This window comes from Ochotona princeps, chromosome 5, assembly GCF_030435755.1.
Source record: "Ochotona princeps isolate mOchPri1 chromosome 5, mOchPri1.hap1, whole genome shotgun sequence".
Lineage (NCBI taxonomy): Eukaryota > Metazoa > Chordata > Mammalia > Lagomorpha > Ochotonidae > Ochotona > Ochotona princeps.
In genome coordinates, this window is record NC_080836.1 from 24,842,336 (window position 1) to 24,862,282 (window position 19,947).

Genomic DNA, 19,947 nt, shown 5'->3' on the forward strand with positions numbered 1-19,947 from the left:
TATTTATAAGGAACTAAATAAAATTTCATACTTATAATTTCCTTAATAGTTATATAATATAAATATTGGCATAATTATATTAAGCTACTATGTGGAGTTACATCACATTCACTTCTTTTATACTGAAATTCTAAATGTAGAAAATTAGCATGAATGACGGCATAAATGAAAATCAGTTAATTAATAATGCAAGGGAAGGAAATATGCACTTTGTTGTGCCATGATTTCAACAATAGAGCAGTAACAGTAATTCAATAGAAACAGCATGCACTAAAAATATTAGAGTACCTTCTAAATACATAAAGTTAAGCAAAAATATATATCAAGTCTGTTACTTTCACATTTTTAAAATAAATTGTCATAGAGTTACATCATTCATGAAAAACTGCTTATTCTATCAAGCTATTGGATTAATACAAATCGTTCTGTGTATTACTGCTACAAACTGATACGGCATTGCTCAGACGATTATTAAAATAATTTTGAGTCAGCTGAATCTAACTCAGTCTTATTCTTGTAATATACAGGTACATGCTAAGATTTCATAATATTTCAAAATGGATAGCTCCTCCCCACCCCCAAATCTGTATGTTATTTTAAATGACTATGGAAAGTTATTTGATTTTAAAATGTTTTATAATACATGCTACTGGATATATCCAGTATAAATAAATTCATTAAAAATTAAAAACAGCTCATACTAAAAGGTAAAATGTATTTAATTGTGATGCTATCTTACCAGGACATTCAAGGTTTTAAACAAATTCACTCAATTATTTTCATCTGCAAGAGGTTAAATTTAGTAGTGCTATAATGTCAATCTATGCCCTGAAATTTTTTATTCTCAATTATAAATTCTCATAACCAATTTTCCCTTCTGCTTGAATGAATAAAATTGGATCTCAAAAATTAATATTCAACCTGAAAAAACCTATCACATCTTTTTATGGTTGAGAAAAAGGTTTCAAATTTACTAACTTAAAGTTTCTTACTGCAAGCATTAGTGGCTACAATGAAACTTAGTGATAAAAATCCTTAAATGGCATACTTCAAGCAGTTATTAGCTTACACAATACAACCGCAACTTTGAAAGCAAGCCATTGTAGTCTTGCACTATTACCACTCTCATCAAATAATATTTTCTGTTCTATTCAATTACACCAATAATATATTCAATCATCCCATCACTGCATTAATAATTACCTTAACATCACTTCCATTTAAATACATCCTATTTATGCGACTACCATTGGGTCTGCTGGAATCAATCCAATAGACGAATTCTTCTCTGTAATCAAAGTCTATAGCAATGACATTGTTTAATCCCTAAAAACAGAAAGAATATATTCTCAACAGCAGTTAAAAAATCTATTTTTAAATATTTAGGGATCCATGAGAACCATTATCCCCCTTAAATGTAAATAGTTAATATTATTACACTCTCTTAATATTTATGAATTGCATAAAAAGCATTTAGGATTACTTCTTTTCAAATGTCAATTGCTATTATTTGCATTTATTAATGAATATTTTTAAATCCTCCTATGTTCACATTTGTTCCACATTTATACTTAACATTATGCATAATTTATTATAAACTATGTTCTTCAAGTAGGCCACAATAGTCTTCAAATGCTTACAGTGGTATTAATAAAAGCCCAGTAAAGTAAAAAACACAAATATCTTACAAAGAAAATAGTTAAGGAATACCAGGTTAGATAAAACAGAATATACATTTTTTGCTATAACATTTTACTCTTGAAAGTAGTAAACAGAATACATTTAACTTATAGCATTGGGAAATACTCAGTGACTTCAGGTAAGTTCTACAAAACTATCTAACGATTTTATTGAAGTTTGGAAATAATTCTCCTACTGTTCTTTTCCCAACAACATCAATGAGTTTCCCTTCATGTGCCCTTCTGATAAAAGTGTCATATTCGATATTTAAGATTTCTTTTTATTTTTTAATTTGAAAGATAAAGCTAAAGAGAGAAAAGGAGAGAACATTGAGAAAAATAGGGAGAGAAGGAGAGGGGGAGAGAGAGAGAGCAATCTTCTCCTCACTGGTTCACTATGCAAATGGAGGCAACTGCCATAGCTGGGCTGGTCCAAAGTTGGGAGTCAGAAGCTACTTCCAGGTCTCCCACATTGGGCCATCTTTTATTGCTTTCCCTGGCCATTAGCAGAGAAGCTGGGACTCAAACCCATGCCCATACTGGATGCTGTAACTGCAGGCAGAGGATTAACCCACTATACTATATTACCAGCCCCTACACTGGCATTTAAACATTACAACCTTAGATAAAGAATTTATTAAAGGGTAACTGAGTAATCAACATCTTTCTATTTCACATGCTGGCTGTTTGAAGGAATGCTTCCCTCCAGATTCCCTCCAGATTCACTGCTTTTTAGCAGTTAACAAGTACAGCACAAATCTAGTTGGTGTGCTTTGGATGTTTTATACACATATATGTATGTAAATACATTTATTTATTTTCATCTGTTAGGCCTGTGGTTTAGTTTGAGCCTATATATATAGGATTTGGGAATTTTCTTAGCTGTGGAGTTGCTCAAATGATTTATTAGTAGATAGATTACTTCTGACTTTTTTCAGGGTTCATACATTTACTATTTAAACACCAACAACACTTGCTGGCGAGGTTGCGGTGAAAAAGGAACCCTACTCCACTGCTGGTGGGGCTGCAGATTGGTACAGCCTCTATGGAAATCAGTATGGAGAATATTCAAACAACTCAAAATCGACATACCATATGACCCAGCTATAGCACTCCTAGGAATATATCCAGAACACTTGTTTTATGAGAAACCAACATGCACTCCTATGTTCATAGCAGCACAATCAGTAATTGCAAAAACATGGAAACAGCCAAAATGTCCATCAGCAGAGGATTGGATAAGAAAGCTATGGTTCATCTACTCCATGGAATACTACTCAGCTATTAAAAAAAACAAAATGCAGTTCTTTGTGGCCAAATGGGCCAAACTGGAAACCATAATGCTAAGGGAAATGAACCAATCCCAAAAGGTTAGATACCACATGTTTGCCTTAATTTAATATGATATGATGTTAAGCATATCATGTTATGTTATGGATATTATGTCATTTGTAGTATATAAACTAAAATTGAACTGTGAATGGGGGGGTCACAGAAAGTGGTTAAGAAATCGCATTTATTTTTAACATGTTGACTGCTCAATATCATGTCAATTAATTCCATAACGATGTTAATTGTTGCAGATGGTATATTAGTGCTTTTATTTGACCGGGAAGATACTCTGCTGACTCTGCCCTCAGACCAGAGAGGGTCTACCCAATAAGTAGTTGGACTTGTCTGGACTATGGGATGTTGGACTCCATGCTTGGCAGATTCTTGCAGGGAGGGAATTTCAACTAAACTTGAACTATGGTTATGCAGCGGGGTGGAGGAACCCACCATGGGGGGAGTGTAGGGGGGAGAATCCCAGATTCTATGTAATTACAACACAATGTAATTAATGAATAAATTTAATAAAAAAAACAGACTAAAAACTTTGGGATCACAATTACAATTGTGTTAACTCATTGAACACAGGAGTAGTGCACGAACATATTGGTTCTTGTGAGTTAGGAAATAATTGATATTATAGACATTAGACAAAGCCCGAAGATGCCTGTGTCATATATTTTTATCTATGAATTTTTGGCTTCTATCAACATGCACCCGGGCATTAAGGCTCAAGCTGTAGAGCACCACTGTCCTATGCATGAAGGTTAGCCTTTTGAAGGAGCCAGGTGCTTTTATTTGCATTGATCAGGTTTGGGAGAGAGAAAGCAAAAGGAAAATCAGTAATTCCCAGGCCTGAGTTTATTCCCCACATCTATTTTCAAAACTCAGGATTTAACAGTAATAAAAGTAACACTGTTGTAGGTTCACCATTTTTTATAAGATTGCAGCAATAGCTAAATGATTATTGTTTAAATTGTATGTCTTACTGAGGATCTACTAGGCAAAGAAAAGCCTGGGTATAAAAGCAAGTTACTTATATTGGTTACTCATTGTTATGTCAATTAATTCCATAACCATGTAAATTTTTGCTGATGGTATATTGGAAGGGTCTCCCTAAGAAGCCATTGAACTAGGCTGGACAGTAAGATGCTGGACTCTATGTTTGGTATATGCTTGCAGTGAGGGAATCTCAACTGAACTTAAACTGTGGTCATGTAACAAAGTGGAGCAATCCACCATGGGAGGAGGGTGTGGGGAGGGGTGGGGGAAATCCCAGTACCTATGAAACAAATACAATGTAATTAATGAATTAAAAAATATATATATATATATAAAATAAAAAAAGCAAGTTACTTAAGGTCCTGGAAAATTCTGTTGCTTCATTGACTTTTTTCCTTTTTCATTCAGTAGGGCCAAAGTTTAGCATTAAATGGTGTTAGCACTGTAGGTTTAAAACTCACACTTCTTTTTAACTTAATATTTTCAATCTCTTGAGTTCTGGAATATCAAAGTAATCTAAAATAGTTCGATTCCACCAAATTCTATGCCACTGATTATAAACAGGAGACACAAGGCAAGAAACATGACTCGCTATGATTTATTCACTAACCTCAAATTAACAAATGAAAGTATGCTTCTTATTGACATTATTAATAAAGAAAAATGACTATTAATATTTTGAAAAGGCAACTGAGAATCAGATTGTTTAAAAAGCTGCATTAAATATTTCTTCACATGAAAGTTACAGAATATCTTAAGTACAATTAACTGTACATCTCAAGGAAGTTTTCTATGCAAAATAAATCAAATTAAATCAACCTAAAATATAAGTTGAATGCATTCCAGACAAGTTATGTAGAGAGCTGAGTAAATTCATTTTAATACTAGTCTACAATATTCTTTCTGTTCAAATGCTTTTCTCTCCAGAGGAATAATGTAAATGGGCTAAGATTCTGTGATGGTTTTGCAATTCAGATGGTTACATTTGAAAGTTTTATAGGGAAAAGGCAGGCAGAAATGTTTCTCCAACTTTAGTTATGATTTCCCCACAATCCCTAGGCCTGGCAGAATTACCCTGTTCCTTTCATAACAATAATCAATTTAGATAATGAAAATCAAACCCCAAATTTAGCAAGTCACCTACAACAAATGAAAGCTCTAAAGGCAGTGGAATTGAGGTACCAAAGTCTGATATATCCATCTAGCCAAGCTGGTGGTTTTCAAAAGCTTTACGCTTAATCCCAACAGAAAACAGTGCAATGCTCTCTTTACAGATTCATGCAAGGAACATTAAAACAGCCAGGAGCAGGGTAAAAATAATGTCTGAAAAGTAGAGCCATCCCAGTGGTTTTAGAGTTGAAAATGGGTTTCATCAAAATACTATTTCCTTCATTTTTGTGGCTGAAGTTTTCCAATCTTTTTATCTAGGTGATTAATTTGGGAAATTGTGGGATTCTTTTCCCTCTGTTCAATTTTGCTGGACTAAAAGCATGGCTAAAATTGACTTGGATAAGCTATTTGAGAACTACTTCATTAATTATCATTCCTAAAACTTGTGGTATTATAGCACATTTTCTAAATGTGGTCCAAGATTTGATTTATGGGTAGCCTAGCTATCCCCACAGTTTCAGATATACTGGGTAAGAAAACAATATCCAACCATTATTACGCTTTTTTTTTTTTTTTACAATGAAGCTTCATGAGATTACTGCTGAATAAAACAAAGAAAAGATTCATGACATCAGGGCAAATCGTCTTTTCTAATGAGCTGTATGAAAACATGAAAAATGAGGACAAGGGTGCAATCTTTTCATTTATTTTTGAGGAGAGAACATGTGGAAAGATAATAACTTATATGGTCTACCTCATTTTACTTATGTAAATAGACTCTTGAAGGGGAAAACGGTTTAACTCCTTAAAACTTCTATAATGCTATGATGAAATATTATGCTTATAAACATGTTCATTGAGAGGCACTGTATGTTCTAAACATTTCACCAGCAGAACAGGATATAAAGCTAGTATTTAGTACTCTGTGTTTCTAATTCCGCAATCAGTGGTCACCATTTTCAAGTGTCATACAAACACAAAAGTGCTCAGGTTTTCATGAACTTCCACGTTTTTCTCTCCCTTTCTTCCCTTCCATAGACACAATGTTCCTGTGAAAATCATCTGAAATTCTTCCCCTACAAATAGGGCAGGCATTTGGCCTAATGCTTAAGGCTCCAGTTAACATCCTGGAGTTCTAGTTTTTATATCTGACTGCTGCTGCTGGCTCCAGCCTTCTCCTGCAGACTCTGCAGCAGCACGCAGTGGTTGCTACCCATATGGCAGACCTGGATTCAGTTTCTGGCTCTCAGGTTTGGCCTGGACCAACCCTGGGCATGGCAGGCATTTTAAATCTACACATGACAGCTTGTGCTCTTTCTTTCTCCAGGTTGTGCCAGGGTGAAGCAGGAAACTCTCTAGATCTCTATGGGGGAGAGGGGGAGCCAGGACCTGAGCATTAGGGTCATTCTCTGTTGCTTTCCCAGGTGCATTAATAGGAGGTAGGGTTAGAAGCAGTGTAGTCAGCACTGAAACCTACACCCTGAGATTTAGATGTCGGGTTAGCAAGACAGGTTTCAACCTGCTACATGACAACAGACTCTCATAATACTATTACTATATATGCAGAAAAAATGGAATAGAGCAGGTGCAATAAATATTGAAACAGATGTTTCTCCTGACAACTAATAACACACTACAACTAATTGTGTGATTTTTCTAGTCCAGGGAATAATCAGTCTAGTTAAACTGATTTGGTGTTAGGCTGTTTGCAACACAGGCAGAAAGAAAAAAGTTTACAAAGCGTTTCATAGATTTTTTAACCTAATGAAAAATGGAAGTCATAATATTTTAAACAAATCACATATTTTGGGCTCAGCCCACAGGCTGGATTTGTTAATCCTCTCCTTTCAAAAATCAGGATCCCATATGGATGCCAGTTCACGTCCGCTACTGCTCCACTTCCCATCCAGCTCTTTGCTTGTGTCCTGGAAAAGCAGTGGAGGATGCCCCACAGCCATGGGACCCTGCATCCACATGAAAGAACTGGAAAAAAAAACTCCTGACTTGAAGCTTTGGATTGACTCAGCTCTGGCTTGTTATGGCCACTTGGGGGAGTGAAACAGTGAACTGAAGAGTTCTCACTCTGTCTCTTCTTTCTTTAAATCTACCTTTCCAAGAATAAATAAGTCTTCACATCTGACACCATATCCCAAACACCAGAATAATCCCCCTACATGCTATCAAAGTAGACGCGACTAATGCAGGAAACACATACAGTGGACCACATGTTACCTTACAGCCTCAAACCCTTCCGGGGTCCCAATTACTGTGTCACTCTCTTGCTAATTCTTTAATCCTGGCTTAGTTCCTGAGTCTATGGATAAGAAATTGGAATTTTTGAGAAGGAATGGCACTGAAATGAAAGTGCAGGAGGTGGAGATACAATTCGGCCAATCTACAAAACACATTAAAAGAGAATTTTATTCTTTCTATATAAAATCATATTTCTTAAGATAATTATCTCTTTGCACTTATTTTTTTCATTTTTATAGGACAATTGAGGAGTAGTGTTGCCTCATCTTTAACAAAAGCTATTGTGATGCTAAACATGTGTAAGTCTGTTTTCATAAATACATGTTTCCATAAATTTTAATTGTTGGGTATTTCTGAAATGATAATGCTTACTTGGCATTGCCATGCTAAACGGTATGAAATCATCCACGGTTTGCCATACCTGTTTTAAAAGTGTGTAGTTGGAGCCATCAGTGCTAATTTTCCGGATCTCATGATGATCAGCAAGAATTAGAAATGGTTCTTCATCTAAACATCAAGACATAAGAAATAGTAGGCTTAATATTCATGGTATCTTAGTTGGCTTAGCTTCAGATTAACATAACAGTGATGTAAATTTATGTATGAAAGTTCATATTGAGCAGCATGGTTTTAGAATGAAAAGGCAGCACTCATGTAGAAAGAATAGGAACATTTAAATAATTCTAAATGCATCTTTCCTTTATTTTGAGGGATCTTGGAAATTCAGATTATTTGTTTGGAATTAATGAAGCATATTTGCTTTTACCATCAGCTTGTTCACATAATCTAAACCAATCAAAAGGATAGCTAAATAGTCATACAGTCAGGAAATCTTTTTTGGTGACCAACCAGCTAAAGCTCTCAGTGATCTGAATGAAACCCTAGGTCTCATTTTAGGTCGATCATCCGGCCACCTGTTTCAGGATTCTCTGAAGAATTTTTGAACTCCAGCTTCTAAAGTCTTTATTAGTTTCCATTTTTTCAAATCTCACAATATTCTTTTTATCGTCTTCATTTTTCATGATGCAGTTCCTTAGGCTCAAGAATTTCCCCTTCCACCCTTCCGCCTCTGCTGTTTTCTCATATACTGTCACAATACTTCAGTCCCTCAATGACAGTTTATCATGCTCTATACACTTGCGGAATGTGTTTTAGTACCTCTTTTGTCAAGAAGCTAGAAAATAGTTTGGTAAAGGCCTTATCATCCTCAGTGTATTGGAAGAGCCTCCAAACCTTTCATTAGGATTTCTCTTCAGAATTCACTTGCATGCAAAATGAACTCTTAATGAGAACATAGCTAAATATTTTGGCAAAATCAACTTATTTCTATAAACAGGTATTTGATTACTTACATATGGTAATACTTACAGTAACATTTAGTTATACCCTCAAATGGTGTACTCTTGGTTAAATTCAGTACAATTTGCTCATTTTGTAAAAAAAAAATTTTTTTTTGAAAGGTAGATTTTACAGAGGGAGATACAAAACCAAAGATGTTTTGTCTACTGATTCACTCTCCAAGTGGCCACAAAGACCAGAGCCAGAGCTGACCCACTGCCAGGAGCCAGAAGCCTCTCCCACGGTTCCCTCGGGAGCAGGGTCTCAAGACTTTGAGCCATTCTCTGCTACTTACCCAGGCCCAAAGCAGGGAGCTGGAAGGGAAGCGGAGCAGCTGGGACATGAACCAATGCCTATATAGTATCCTGGCTCATTTACAAGGCAAAGATTTAAACACTGAGCCTTCATGCCAGCTCATTTTTAGATTTAGTCCTTTGCTCATTTAGTGTTTTGTTCATTTTTAAACCAACTTTGTTTCTAATGCACATTCATATACTCATCTTCTAAGTAAGCAAATTTAATCTTGTTGGAACTGATTCAAATACATTAAAATTTACTATGTAATATGATATTATTATAAATGATTTATTGTAAATCTACATTTTGTACTTAATTTTTATTTTATGCAATTACCTTATTCTCCTTGTCTTTCAATTTCAAAGTTAATATGTAATACAAGTACATATAACATTCAATTATCTTTTATCATATGAAAGATGTTTGACTCCATGTTTCATCATTCATGGCAAAATCTCTAATGAATCATTACGAATTTCTGTTGGGACAAAATGGAGACTTGAGCTTTCCTCAATGTAGAACTGGCTGCAAGTTTAAGGGTTCTCAACATCCCTGTCAATATAGCCCTACATTTATACGCATAAATTTAATCATAATCTTCCTCAATACGTATACAATTCTTTTCTTTAAAAATTTTTCAGTTCAGAATCTTAGTGTCTTTTGCAAAAATATTTATGCTTGTATTGAAATTATTATCAGTTCTCCATTTCTTTGGAAAATGGAAAAACTACAGACTGTAAACAGTTACATTCATCTCAACAGTATAATCACTTATAAAATTTTTAAACTATGTAGCAAATGACTGTTTTTGAGATTTCACATCTTATCCAATCTCACCTTTCTAAAGTTATTAAGAAAAATCCAACCAGGGAACTGGCCAAAACAAGTACATTGGGAGAAAACATAAGGATCTCCAAACAAGTATCAATATTTTTAGTATTTCATGAAAAAAATGCCAGGGAAATGGAAAATTGAAAGAAACTAAATTTCCTATACATAAGGTATACATTTTTAAAAAGGTTGAAAAAATTCATATTAATGGTTCAATTACGGAGAGCATGGAGAAGCAGGGAAATGTCCTGACACCTGCTTCACTCAAACGATGACAACATCCATGGCTGGCCAGACCAATGCAAAGACCTGAAGCATCCTGCAATTCGGTCACATGTGTGCAGGGCTCCCAAAACTTGGGCCATCTTGTGTGGTCCTCTCAAACACATTGTCAGGGAGCTTGATTTGAAATGCTGCAGTCGGGGAAACTTGAGCCAGTGTCCAAGGGATTCCATCACTGCAGGCAGTGGTTTCACTTGCTATGCCACAATGCTGGCCCTAAAATTTGTACTTCTGACATTTGTTTAATAGAAATAGATGAGAAAACAAATGCAATGCTTTAAATATTTTCATTGCCATATATTCACATGAGAAATTGGCAATTATATTTGATCTATTTTTAAAAACAGCTGAAGAAAATAAAGATCCCCTTGCCCACTGACTTCGTTCCATTTTAATAGTTATTACCATATACTGTCTTTCATCACTTTTAATGCTTAATTTTCCCCAGGTGGATTACAATATTTTTGTTGTGGGCCATGCTTCATTAAAATTCTTATTTACAGAATGAAGCACTACTTATAATAAACACAACTTCACTAATTTTGGAATAATTCAAAAGGCTTAGAGGGCTTATTCTTGTTTGCTGTTGTTGCTCAGTATTATTATAGACCTCTTGGGTTTGTTGGTATGCAAATGAATGTGCCTTAGAGAAGAAACAATATTACAACACTCTCATAATAGAACCTGTGACTGGCCAACTGGCTGTCAAGAATATTTGTTTAAGCAGGAAGTAGTACTACAGATAGTTCATTTACCTCTGAGTTATCTCAAAAAATTACAGAAACCCATAGTAGTCTAAAATAGTACCCACAACCTTATTATTAAGAGAATGATATGTACACCATTTATGAAATCAGAGTGAGACATTCCCATATCATTAGGAATAAGGAGGAGTATTGTGTTCTCAGAAAGAGCAAGAAGGAGTAAATTCAGGGAGAAGGGTATGAACTCCTGGATCCATAAGAGTAACTGAGGTGGGGCCGGCACAGTCCTCCCCTTGCACACACCAGGATCCCACATGGGTGCTGGTTCATATCCCAGTGGCCCTGCTTCTCATCCAGCTCCCTGCTTGTGGCCTCGGAAAGTAGATAAGGACCAGCTGAGGCCTTCATATTCTGCCCCCATGTGGGAGACCAGGAAGAACTCCTAGCTTCAGATCAGCGCAGCTCTGGCCGTTGCCATCACTTGGGGAGTGAATTAGTGGACGGAAGATCTCTCTTTGTCTCTCCTCCTCTTTGTATACCTGACTTTCAAATAAAAAAAAAAAATAAATCTTTACGCCTCCCCCAAAAAGGAGTAACTGAGGTGAGAGATTTGATACCTGCGAGTGATTTGCAGCCATTTGGGTTATCAGGTTGTGCGGCATACCCATCTGTACAGAGGCACTTGTAGGTCCCATATGTATTGATGCATTGCTGGCTACAGGGAAAGCCTGTGGAGCATTCATCAATGTCTACACATGTTCTACCATCATCCTTCAGTTGGAATCCAGGCCAGCATTTGCACTGGGGAAAGAACAACAAGGATATGAAAACAGGAATCCATTCATATCATCATCACTACCTTTTATTATTGAATAGCCTTTTTTTAAATTAACTTTATTCTTTATTTTATGGCACTGTTTAATAGGCATTGGGGTTTCCCCTGCCCTCTCACCACCACCCCCTGAATAGCCTTTTAAGAAGGCCTAAAGAAGAAACATACTTAAGAATAGATAATGGCAAGTCTTTTTGTTAACTAACTTCCAAGAACAATTTCATATACTATGTAAAGTTAAATGTATAAAATTATTCTCCCAAGTATCTTCATTTTATCTTCTGACATTGGCAAGATTGCAAACATGAATGGAGATCACTAAAGTCACGTGGCTAAAGAACAGCCATGTGAAACAGAAGCAAGTGTTCAATTTCTTTTTTTCCTTTATCTAGTATTTAATACCACCTTTTTAGAAGACTTTAACAATAATATAAATTACTTTTTATGTGGATCTTTCAAGGTTTCAAACATTGTTAATTGCTATTTCGCTAGAGCTGTTGGCATTTTTATTTTTACTTAACTGAATAGAAATCTGGAAACAGGAAGGTGAAGATGTCTAGATAAAGCCCACAGTAGAGCTGGGACTCACTGCGACTGTTAAAACACAGTAATCTGCAACCACTGCTTATTGACTGTATTTGGTGCCATGTTTAAGTATAGTGGTGTTTGGAGACAAAGTAACTTCAAGACAGCTTTTATTCCCTTCTCAATAATTAAATCACTTTTCATAGGTGGATACTATCTCTGCATTTTATCACAGTCTATGCACCCCTTTTCCTAGCTTGTCTCTGCCAAGTAGCATATGAGGATCACTATTATAGAAAGTGAACCTATTTTCTGATTAGATGATGATAATCACACTAATCTTTGCCATCAATACTTAGCGACCTTTTAATTAGGGATTTTTTGAGTATTGAGTAGTAATGGTGAGTTAAGAAGCTCAACAATTAAAAACAATCAATGCTCGAGATATACATACTAATCATTTCATAATCTGTGATTGAATAGTTTTGTGTTTATTGAGAATTATATTAGAACGATTTAAGACCATATTACTAAATCATCAGTGGAAAATATGCCAAGTTGTAATTATTATTATTTTGTTTGGGCACAAGAAGTTTTTTAAAGATCTGGAATGTGATCCATGCAATAACATCAACTTCATCTAAAAGCGCTCAAAAGAGAAATAAATATCTTTTCCTAGATAATTTTATAGGAAACTTGTTTGTTACATTCTCATGATTTTGTTTCAGTTGGTAAATTTGTTACTTTTTATCCCATAGTTCTCAAGTAGTTACAATAAACTTAAAAAATTTCTCAAACTCACTAGTATGCCCATAAATGAAAGTAAAAAGCACACTCTTATTTCCCCAAATCTGTTTGTAACAACATAACTCCCAAAGAGAATATCCATCCTGACATACTATGAAGGCAAGTGAAGTTGGTGTTTACACTTTAACCCCTGAAATAAGATGCTTAATATCATTGGACTGTATACAAAACCATTGCTGAAAAGCAATTTATATGCTATAATTTTTAAATAGTTTAAAAGAGGAGAGGCAGAGAGGAAGATCTTCCATCTCATGATTATGCCCCAGGGGCTGCAATGAGCAAAGCTGCTCAGATCTGAAGCCAGAAGTCAGGAGTTTCTTCCTTTGTCTCCCATATGGTTGCAGGATCCCAAGGCTTTGGGCTGTCCTCGACTGCTTTCGTAGGCCACAAGCAGGGAGCTGGATGGGAAGCGGGGCCTCCAGGATTAGAATCAGTGCTTGTATGGTGTGTGCAAGGGTAGGACTTCAGCCACTAGGCTTCTGTGCCAAGAACTAAATAGTTTCTAAAATAAATAAAATATGTAAATAATGAGAAAAAATATTTTTAAATGAAAATGGGAATTCTCACAGGATATGAGAAGGCATTATTGGAGAGGCTGAACATGTGTTCAGATGATCATATATGTTCTGGAATTCAGAAATTTGAATGCTAGACACAGAGCTATGTTGAGGTAAAGGAATGTTTTGGGACATACAAAGGAAAATTTTATGAACTGTGCCTTTCATCTGAAACAGTCTTGTAAAAGGAATATAAGGTACTTCAGTTTTCATGGTATTTGTGAAAGTGCAGAGGAATGTCTTGTGACAGTCTTATAGAAGTACTATAAAAGTCAGTGACTTGAATGTAAGTATATGTAAGAGAAATTACGGTTTTATACACAAGGTGACTATTATATATATTACATATGTGTGTATATACACATATATATACTTCCATGAATTTTTTGAAGATCACTTGCATACATGGGTTTCAAAATTTTGCAGATTTGTCTTTTCATTCAACTTTCCATAAGCATTTTGAAGGATCACTACTAATAAATATAACTACTTAAACTTTTTCTATTACTGCCAAGAAAATTTCAATTAGCTTTTAAGTGTACTTGGTTAATTTTAGTTTATTTATATTTATTTGTTGAAACGTTTTCCACTTTCAGAAATACGCTTGTTTGAACAGCAAAACCTATTCTTCCCTCAGAATAACAGACTTTGTTCAGTTCAATGCTATTACTCCCCTCTGAATAGTTGGATTCATATTTGTTTCGCAGAAAATGTGCCAATGGTTCACAGCACATAAGGCCTATATTTTGCTTTTTAAAGCAATTTCCATTTTATTGCTGAATTTGAAGGATTGTTTCTTGCCCTTTTCTGTTGAGATGCAAGCAAAACAGGCTGTGGATCATTTTCTTGTGGAATAGAGAAATCCATTAGTTGACATTTTCCCCAGGTGTGTTTAAGTGATACTTGACAGAATTTCTAGGAATAATGTTTGTAAAACTGTACAGCACAGATCAAAGCTAATGAATATAATAATGCATCCTTGGGGGAAACAATGCTGGAGTGCACAATAGCACAAAGCTGGTATTACAAGCAGAGAATAGACTCCAGTCCAGGCACTCTGGTAAGCCATGTGGGCATCTCAAGCAATGCCTCAACTGCTGCACCAAACATCCATTCTCTGTATCTCTTTTCATGTAATAGCAAGGTGTGAACATTATTTATTTTATACCTTCATGTTTGCTTTGAGACATATTAACTATACAGGTTAAGCAATACTGGATCTATGTTGAAGTTGATTTGAAATTAATACACACACATACATATATATACACCACATATATAATACACACATGTAAATGTTATATATAAATATATAATACAAATATATAATACAAATATAACTATATATAATATATAAATATATATACGCATCAATACATATTTACGCATGTTGTAGAACTAATAAATTATCTGTCAATGGCTTAAAATTTAAGATTTTCTATAATAATTGTATAATATATATATCTTGATTTATTTAAAAATCATTTCTAAATGTGTTATACATTAGTCATCATAATACCTTTTTAACTTCTACTGGATTTTAAATATTTAATGCCCCCAATAATTATCTGACACACGCTCATTTCATTTAGAGCTGTTCTGCCACATGTTTTGTTATTTCTGCCTAGACGCAGTGTTTATGAATGAATACACATGCGTTTCAGACAGGGTTAATTCCTTGTCTTAACTCAATGACTTGTTTAAATATTTTGGCAAATATTTCCATACAGAGAAAATAACTGTTGTAGTTATTAGATTACATGTACATATAGTATAATCTTGATCAACGTATTTACATTAATCTAAATACCAGACTTTTGATGACTAACAGTAGCAAATTTGTTGGCTATTCTAGTCAAATTCATCATTAAATAAAACTGGGCTGTCACAGAAAATGATCCAGAAACCTTTGACAGGCACAATTCCTCTATACACCAATATTTAGTAAGCTGCTAGTGACTCATTTTGGTAATCTGTAAAGTATTTCCTACAATATAAAGATTTGTGACATTAAAACAGTCTTTTTATTTTCAACATCCCAACTCCTAAATGCAATCTTTAAATCAACCCAGTTCAGAGTCAGAAACGGGACACCTGGGTTTCCTTCCTGAGTACTCACTGACTTTCCCAGAATGGGTTGAAGGCTGTGGGGACTGCAGGCTCTTCCTGCAGTTAGGACTGTTGATCTGTGGCAATAAGGAGTGTCACAGAGCTTTGTGCCTCTTCTTCAAGGAAAATGGGCTTCCGCTTAACAAGGAGCTGTTGCAGTGGCCACAGCAGGGTCTATTCTCTTTCTTTGTTTTTGTGGGCCTCTCTACATTGTAGCTCAGGAACTTCTGGGTACATTCCCCAGAGCTGCACTTGGCTTTGTGCCATCTAGGGAGGCTCCCCTCTGCTTCTTGGGGCTTGGTATTGATAGCAATTAATGAACATTATTGATGTCAAATATATACTTTCTTTAAAATTACTAATATAAAGAAACATATTTCATGCATTCCTTAGGCACAGTTCTGAGAAGGCAGTCATGCTTAGTCATATGGGGGAAGTGGTGACCTGCTAGGCTTTTGTGCTGCACTGTTACTTCAGTGTTTGCCCTTTTTTTCATATTCTATGTGTCAGAAACAAGTCACTCATTCTATTCTGACTCCAGAGAAAGAAAAATAGGCATCACCTCTCAGAGAGAGAAAGATCATAGGCAAAAGTTAAGACTGATCAAAATAATTTTAAAAGTTTTTTGGCAGGAGGTATTTTGGGGATCTGAAATTTTCCTCAACTGCTTTCCCAGGCCACAAGCAGATTCTGGTGCATGCAACGTGAAAACTTCAGCCAGGGTACAGTGCCGAGACCTAACCTGGTGTTTTTAACAATAATTTTTCATTTTCTTCATTTATTTTACATACTATGTTATTTTATAAATGTTACTTGGAACTTGTCTGAAAATGTACCTTTCCGCCACATTTAATTTATTTATTAATTAAAAAAAAATAGACTGGGGCCTGAACAGTGCCGTAACAGGCTAATCTGCCTCCTACAAGCACCACCATCCCATATGGGCACCAGTTTGTGTCCTGGCTGTACCACTTGTGATCCAGTTCCCTGTATACGGCCTGAGAAAGCAGTGGAACATGACCCAAGTCCTCCACCCACATGGTAGACTTGGAAGAAGCTCCTTGCTCTTGGGTTTGAAACAGCTCAGCTCTGGCCACTGGGACTATTTAGGGAGAGAACCAGCAAATGGAAGATCTGTCTTTCCTTCCTTCTATGCAAAATATGCCTTTAAAAAAATAAAAATAAATGAATAAAACAACTCAGGCTAGGTATGCTCCTTATTGTACCTGGTACTTCATTTACCTTGATTTGAGTACAGAGAACTAATCATTTATCTAGGCAGAAACACAAGTCCTTAAAATCTGCTACACTTCTGGAAGTAAAAATTTGGATACATGGCAATTTTTTTTAATATTCCTCTTAAAAAGCCCCATATTCAGGATGATTCGGTCCTAGGTTTATGCAGAAAGCTATCCCTTGAAAGGCCCATGTGACATGAACCTGCCTCTGTTTTACGCAAAGGACATCCTATTACTGTTTTGCATAAATCGGTTGCTCACTTCAAAACACTAATTATATTGCATGCCTGAAAATGGGTTTTCCATATATTTAAATAACGAATCTTAAACCTAATTTACAACAATGCATTTTGGTTTTGTATTAGATTCTACATATTTCCAATACACTGGAATAGAGTTGTTTTAGAAATGATTTTGGTCAATCAGTTTTGTCAATAAAGTAGTTGTTTTTTTCAGGCAAGTGTACTGCCAAGCTACTAAGCTGTTTAGCAGCTAGCAATTAAAACACTAATCATGAATTATTCTTAAGTGTCTCCCAACTCAGGTCTAATAATTCATGCTGTTTTCATTCCTTGTTGTTGATGTGTAAAAATGGTACTCTCCAGTGATGTGGCAAATGAACTGTTACCTCATTCCACTAAAAAGATATACTTACAATACATAGAGTGAAGCAGGAAATGGACATTTTAATGTCATATATGTAATTATGAAGGTTTTAAATTTCAGTATCATCCCTGAATGTTATTCCTTTGCTTACTTTGTTTCTTACGTTGTGAATATGTTCAAAAATTATTTGAGCTTCCATTTTCCGATCTGTGCTCTACAGCTTATACATAACATGCTCATGATGGTTTCCTTATACAAACACTCTCCATTGAAATAGTTTTACTTATCATGTATACCTTTTAGTTATTATGATACCTTTTACCTTTTACAATTATGTTAGAATAGACAATTTTCATAATCCCCAATTGTATTACATGATTTGCTGTTTTAGGAGTACGCACCTTGTAGCTAACTGGGAGGTCTTGGCAATCTTGAGAACATCCACTGATTTTCTTACTCAAACATTCATTTACATGGCAGTTTCTCTCATCTGAACCATCACCACAGTCATCCTTATTGTCACAAAGAGCTCCACTGGGAATGCACCTGCCATTTTTGCACATAAAAAATGAACTGTTGCATGACTGTTCTGGAAAAAGAGAATAAAACAAATGGAACATAAAGAGCATGCCATTGTTTTCAACTACAATTGTTGGAAATATTTGCAAATTTGGAATTAATCTGTCAAATTAATAAATAATGTGTACATTGATGTTTTATTTTTTTTTTCAAAGATTTATTCACTTTATTACAGTCAGATATACAGAGAGGAGGAGAGACGGAGAGGAAGATCTTCCATCCAATGTTTCACTCCCCAGGTGAGCCGCAACAGGCTGATGCGTGCAGATTCGATGCCGGGAACCTGGAACCTCCTCCAGGTCTCCCACACGGGTGCAGGGTCCCAAGTCCTTGGGCCATCCTCAACTGCCTTCCCAGGCCACAAGCAGGGAGCTGGATGGGAAGTGGAGCTGCTGGGATTAGAACCGGCGCCCATATGGGATCCCGGGGCGTTCAAGGCGAGGACTTTAGCCACTAGGCCACGCCGCCGGGCCCAGATGTTTTATATTTAGTATACCATTTTATACATAAATGAAAGAAAACCGAAGGCAAATTGCATATTAGTGTTCAGCATTCATTGTGCATTGAGCTTTTTAATATGGAAATTAACAATTGAAATAAGCATCTACTGTAAAATTAATGGACTGTTTCTGTCTCATACATATTTGGAAGAATTAGTTCAAAAGAATAATAGTTTGACATTTCCCTCAGGCCATAGGTCTCCGAGAAAACACATGTCACTAAAAATTAAGAATCTGGAATAGGAAGATATTCCTGAATTTTTTTCTTCTTGGTGATAAAATGGTGACATTTTTAAGTCAGGGCATAAAAAGGACTTTGTCGGTAAATTATAGTTGATCCAAATATAGCTAGAAAAGGAGTTCAGATTTTGTAGCTATTCAAACTACAGGACTTGAAAAGTACTCATTATTACACATGCTAAAAGAAAGCCTATTAGCATGTGAACTATAGAAGAAAAATGTTACTGAGTATATTCTAACATAGATGGCAATTCATATTTACCAACAATGAACAGAGCAAGCTAGCAAACACAGCCTCTGTGTGTGTGTGTGTGCCTGCACGCATGTTTGTATGTTTGTAGCTTATGTATCAGTTCAAATGATATGTAATTTCATTTTGGCCATGCATAGATGGCAGTAAATCTCAACTTGTTTTAAATTTAAAATTTCAATTTTGGTCCTCACAGGGAAATTGTCTACATATAAAATATTAGGTTGAGAATAATGAGTTTTAAGGCATATACTGGGTCACAGATTCATTGCAATCAGTTCTCTAAATCTTCACATTTTTTGCATAGGCTCATATTTCTAAAACTAGCCCCCACACATGCATGATTAGTAGGTTCCTATATAGAAATATCACATTGATTAATACATTTGTGTTTCCATTTACTAATGTCACACTAGATAGAAAATGAATCCCGGCTTTGCCATAAAGAAACACTTATTTTTTTTTAATTTAATTAATTAGTTTGCATTATGTGACAGTTTCATAGGCTCTGGGAATCCCCCCACTACTCCCCCTCCCCTCCCCCCTGGTGGATTCCTCCACCTTGATGCAGTATTACAGTTCAAATTCAATCAAGATTCTTTCCTTGCAAACATATACCAAGCATAGAGTCCAGCTACTTATTGTCCAGATGGGTTGAACAGTTTCTTGGGGAGACCATTTCTGGTCCAAAGTTAGAGCTGGCAGAATATCATCACAGTCAATTAAGAGTCCCAATATAACATCAACAGCAATTTGCAACATTATGGAATTGACATGGTTTTGAGTAACCAGAATGTTAAAAAAAAAAAAAAAAAAAAGCAAGTCCTAACCACAACCTATGATTAGCTCATTGACATTTCAATTTTAGTTTATATTCAG

General features: G+C 35.5%; 1 protein-coding gene across 1 annotated transcript in view; it reads right to left on the minus strand.

Moving 5' to 3' along the window:
- The window catches only part of LRP1B (LDL receptor related protein 1B), a 1,366,825-nt gene that overhangs the window by 226,298 nt on the left and 1,120,580 nt on the right, over positions 1–19,947 (minus strand). Inside the window, exons 57-60 of the mRNA XM_058664204.1 lie at positions 17,901–18,088; positions 11,443–11,626; positions 7,795–7,880; positions 1,204–1,326 (exon numbers count right to left, since the gene is read on the minus strand). Coding sequence (XP_058520187.1) covers positions 1,204–1,326; positions 7,795–7,880; positions 11,443–11,626; positions 17,901–18,088 — 581 coding nt within the window. The remainder of the gene's footprint in view (positions 1–1,203; positions 1,327–7,794; positions 7,881–11,442; positions 11,627–17,900; positions 18,089–19,947) is intronic.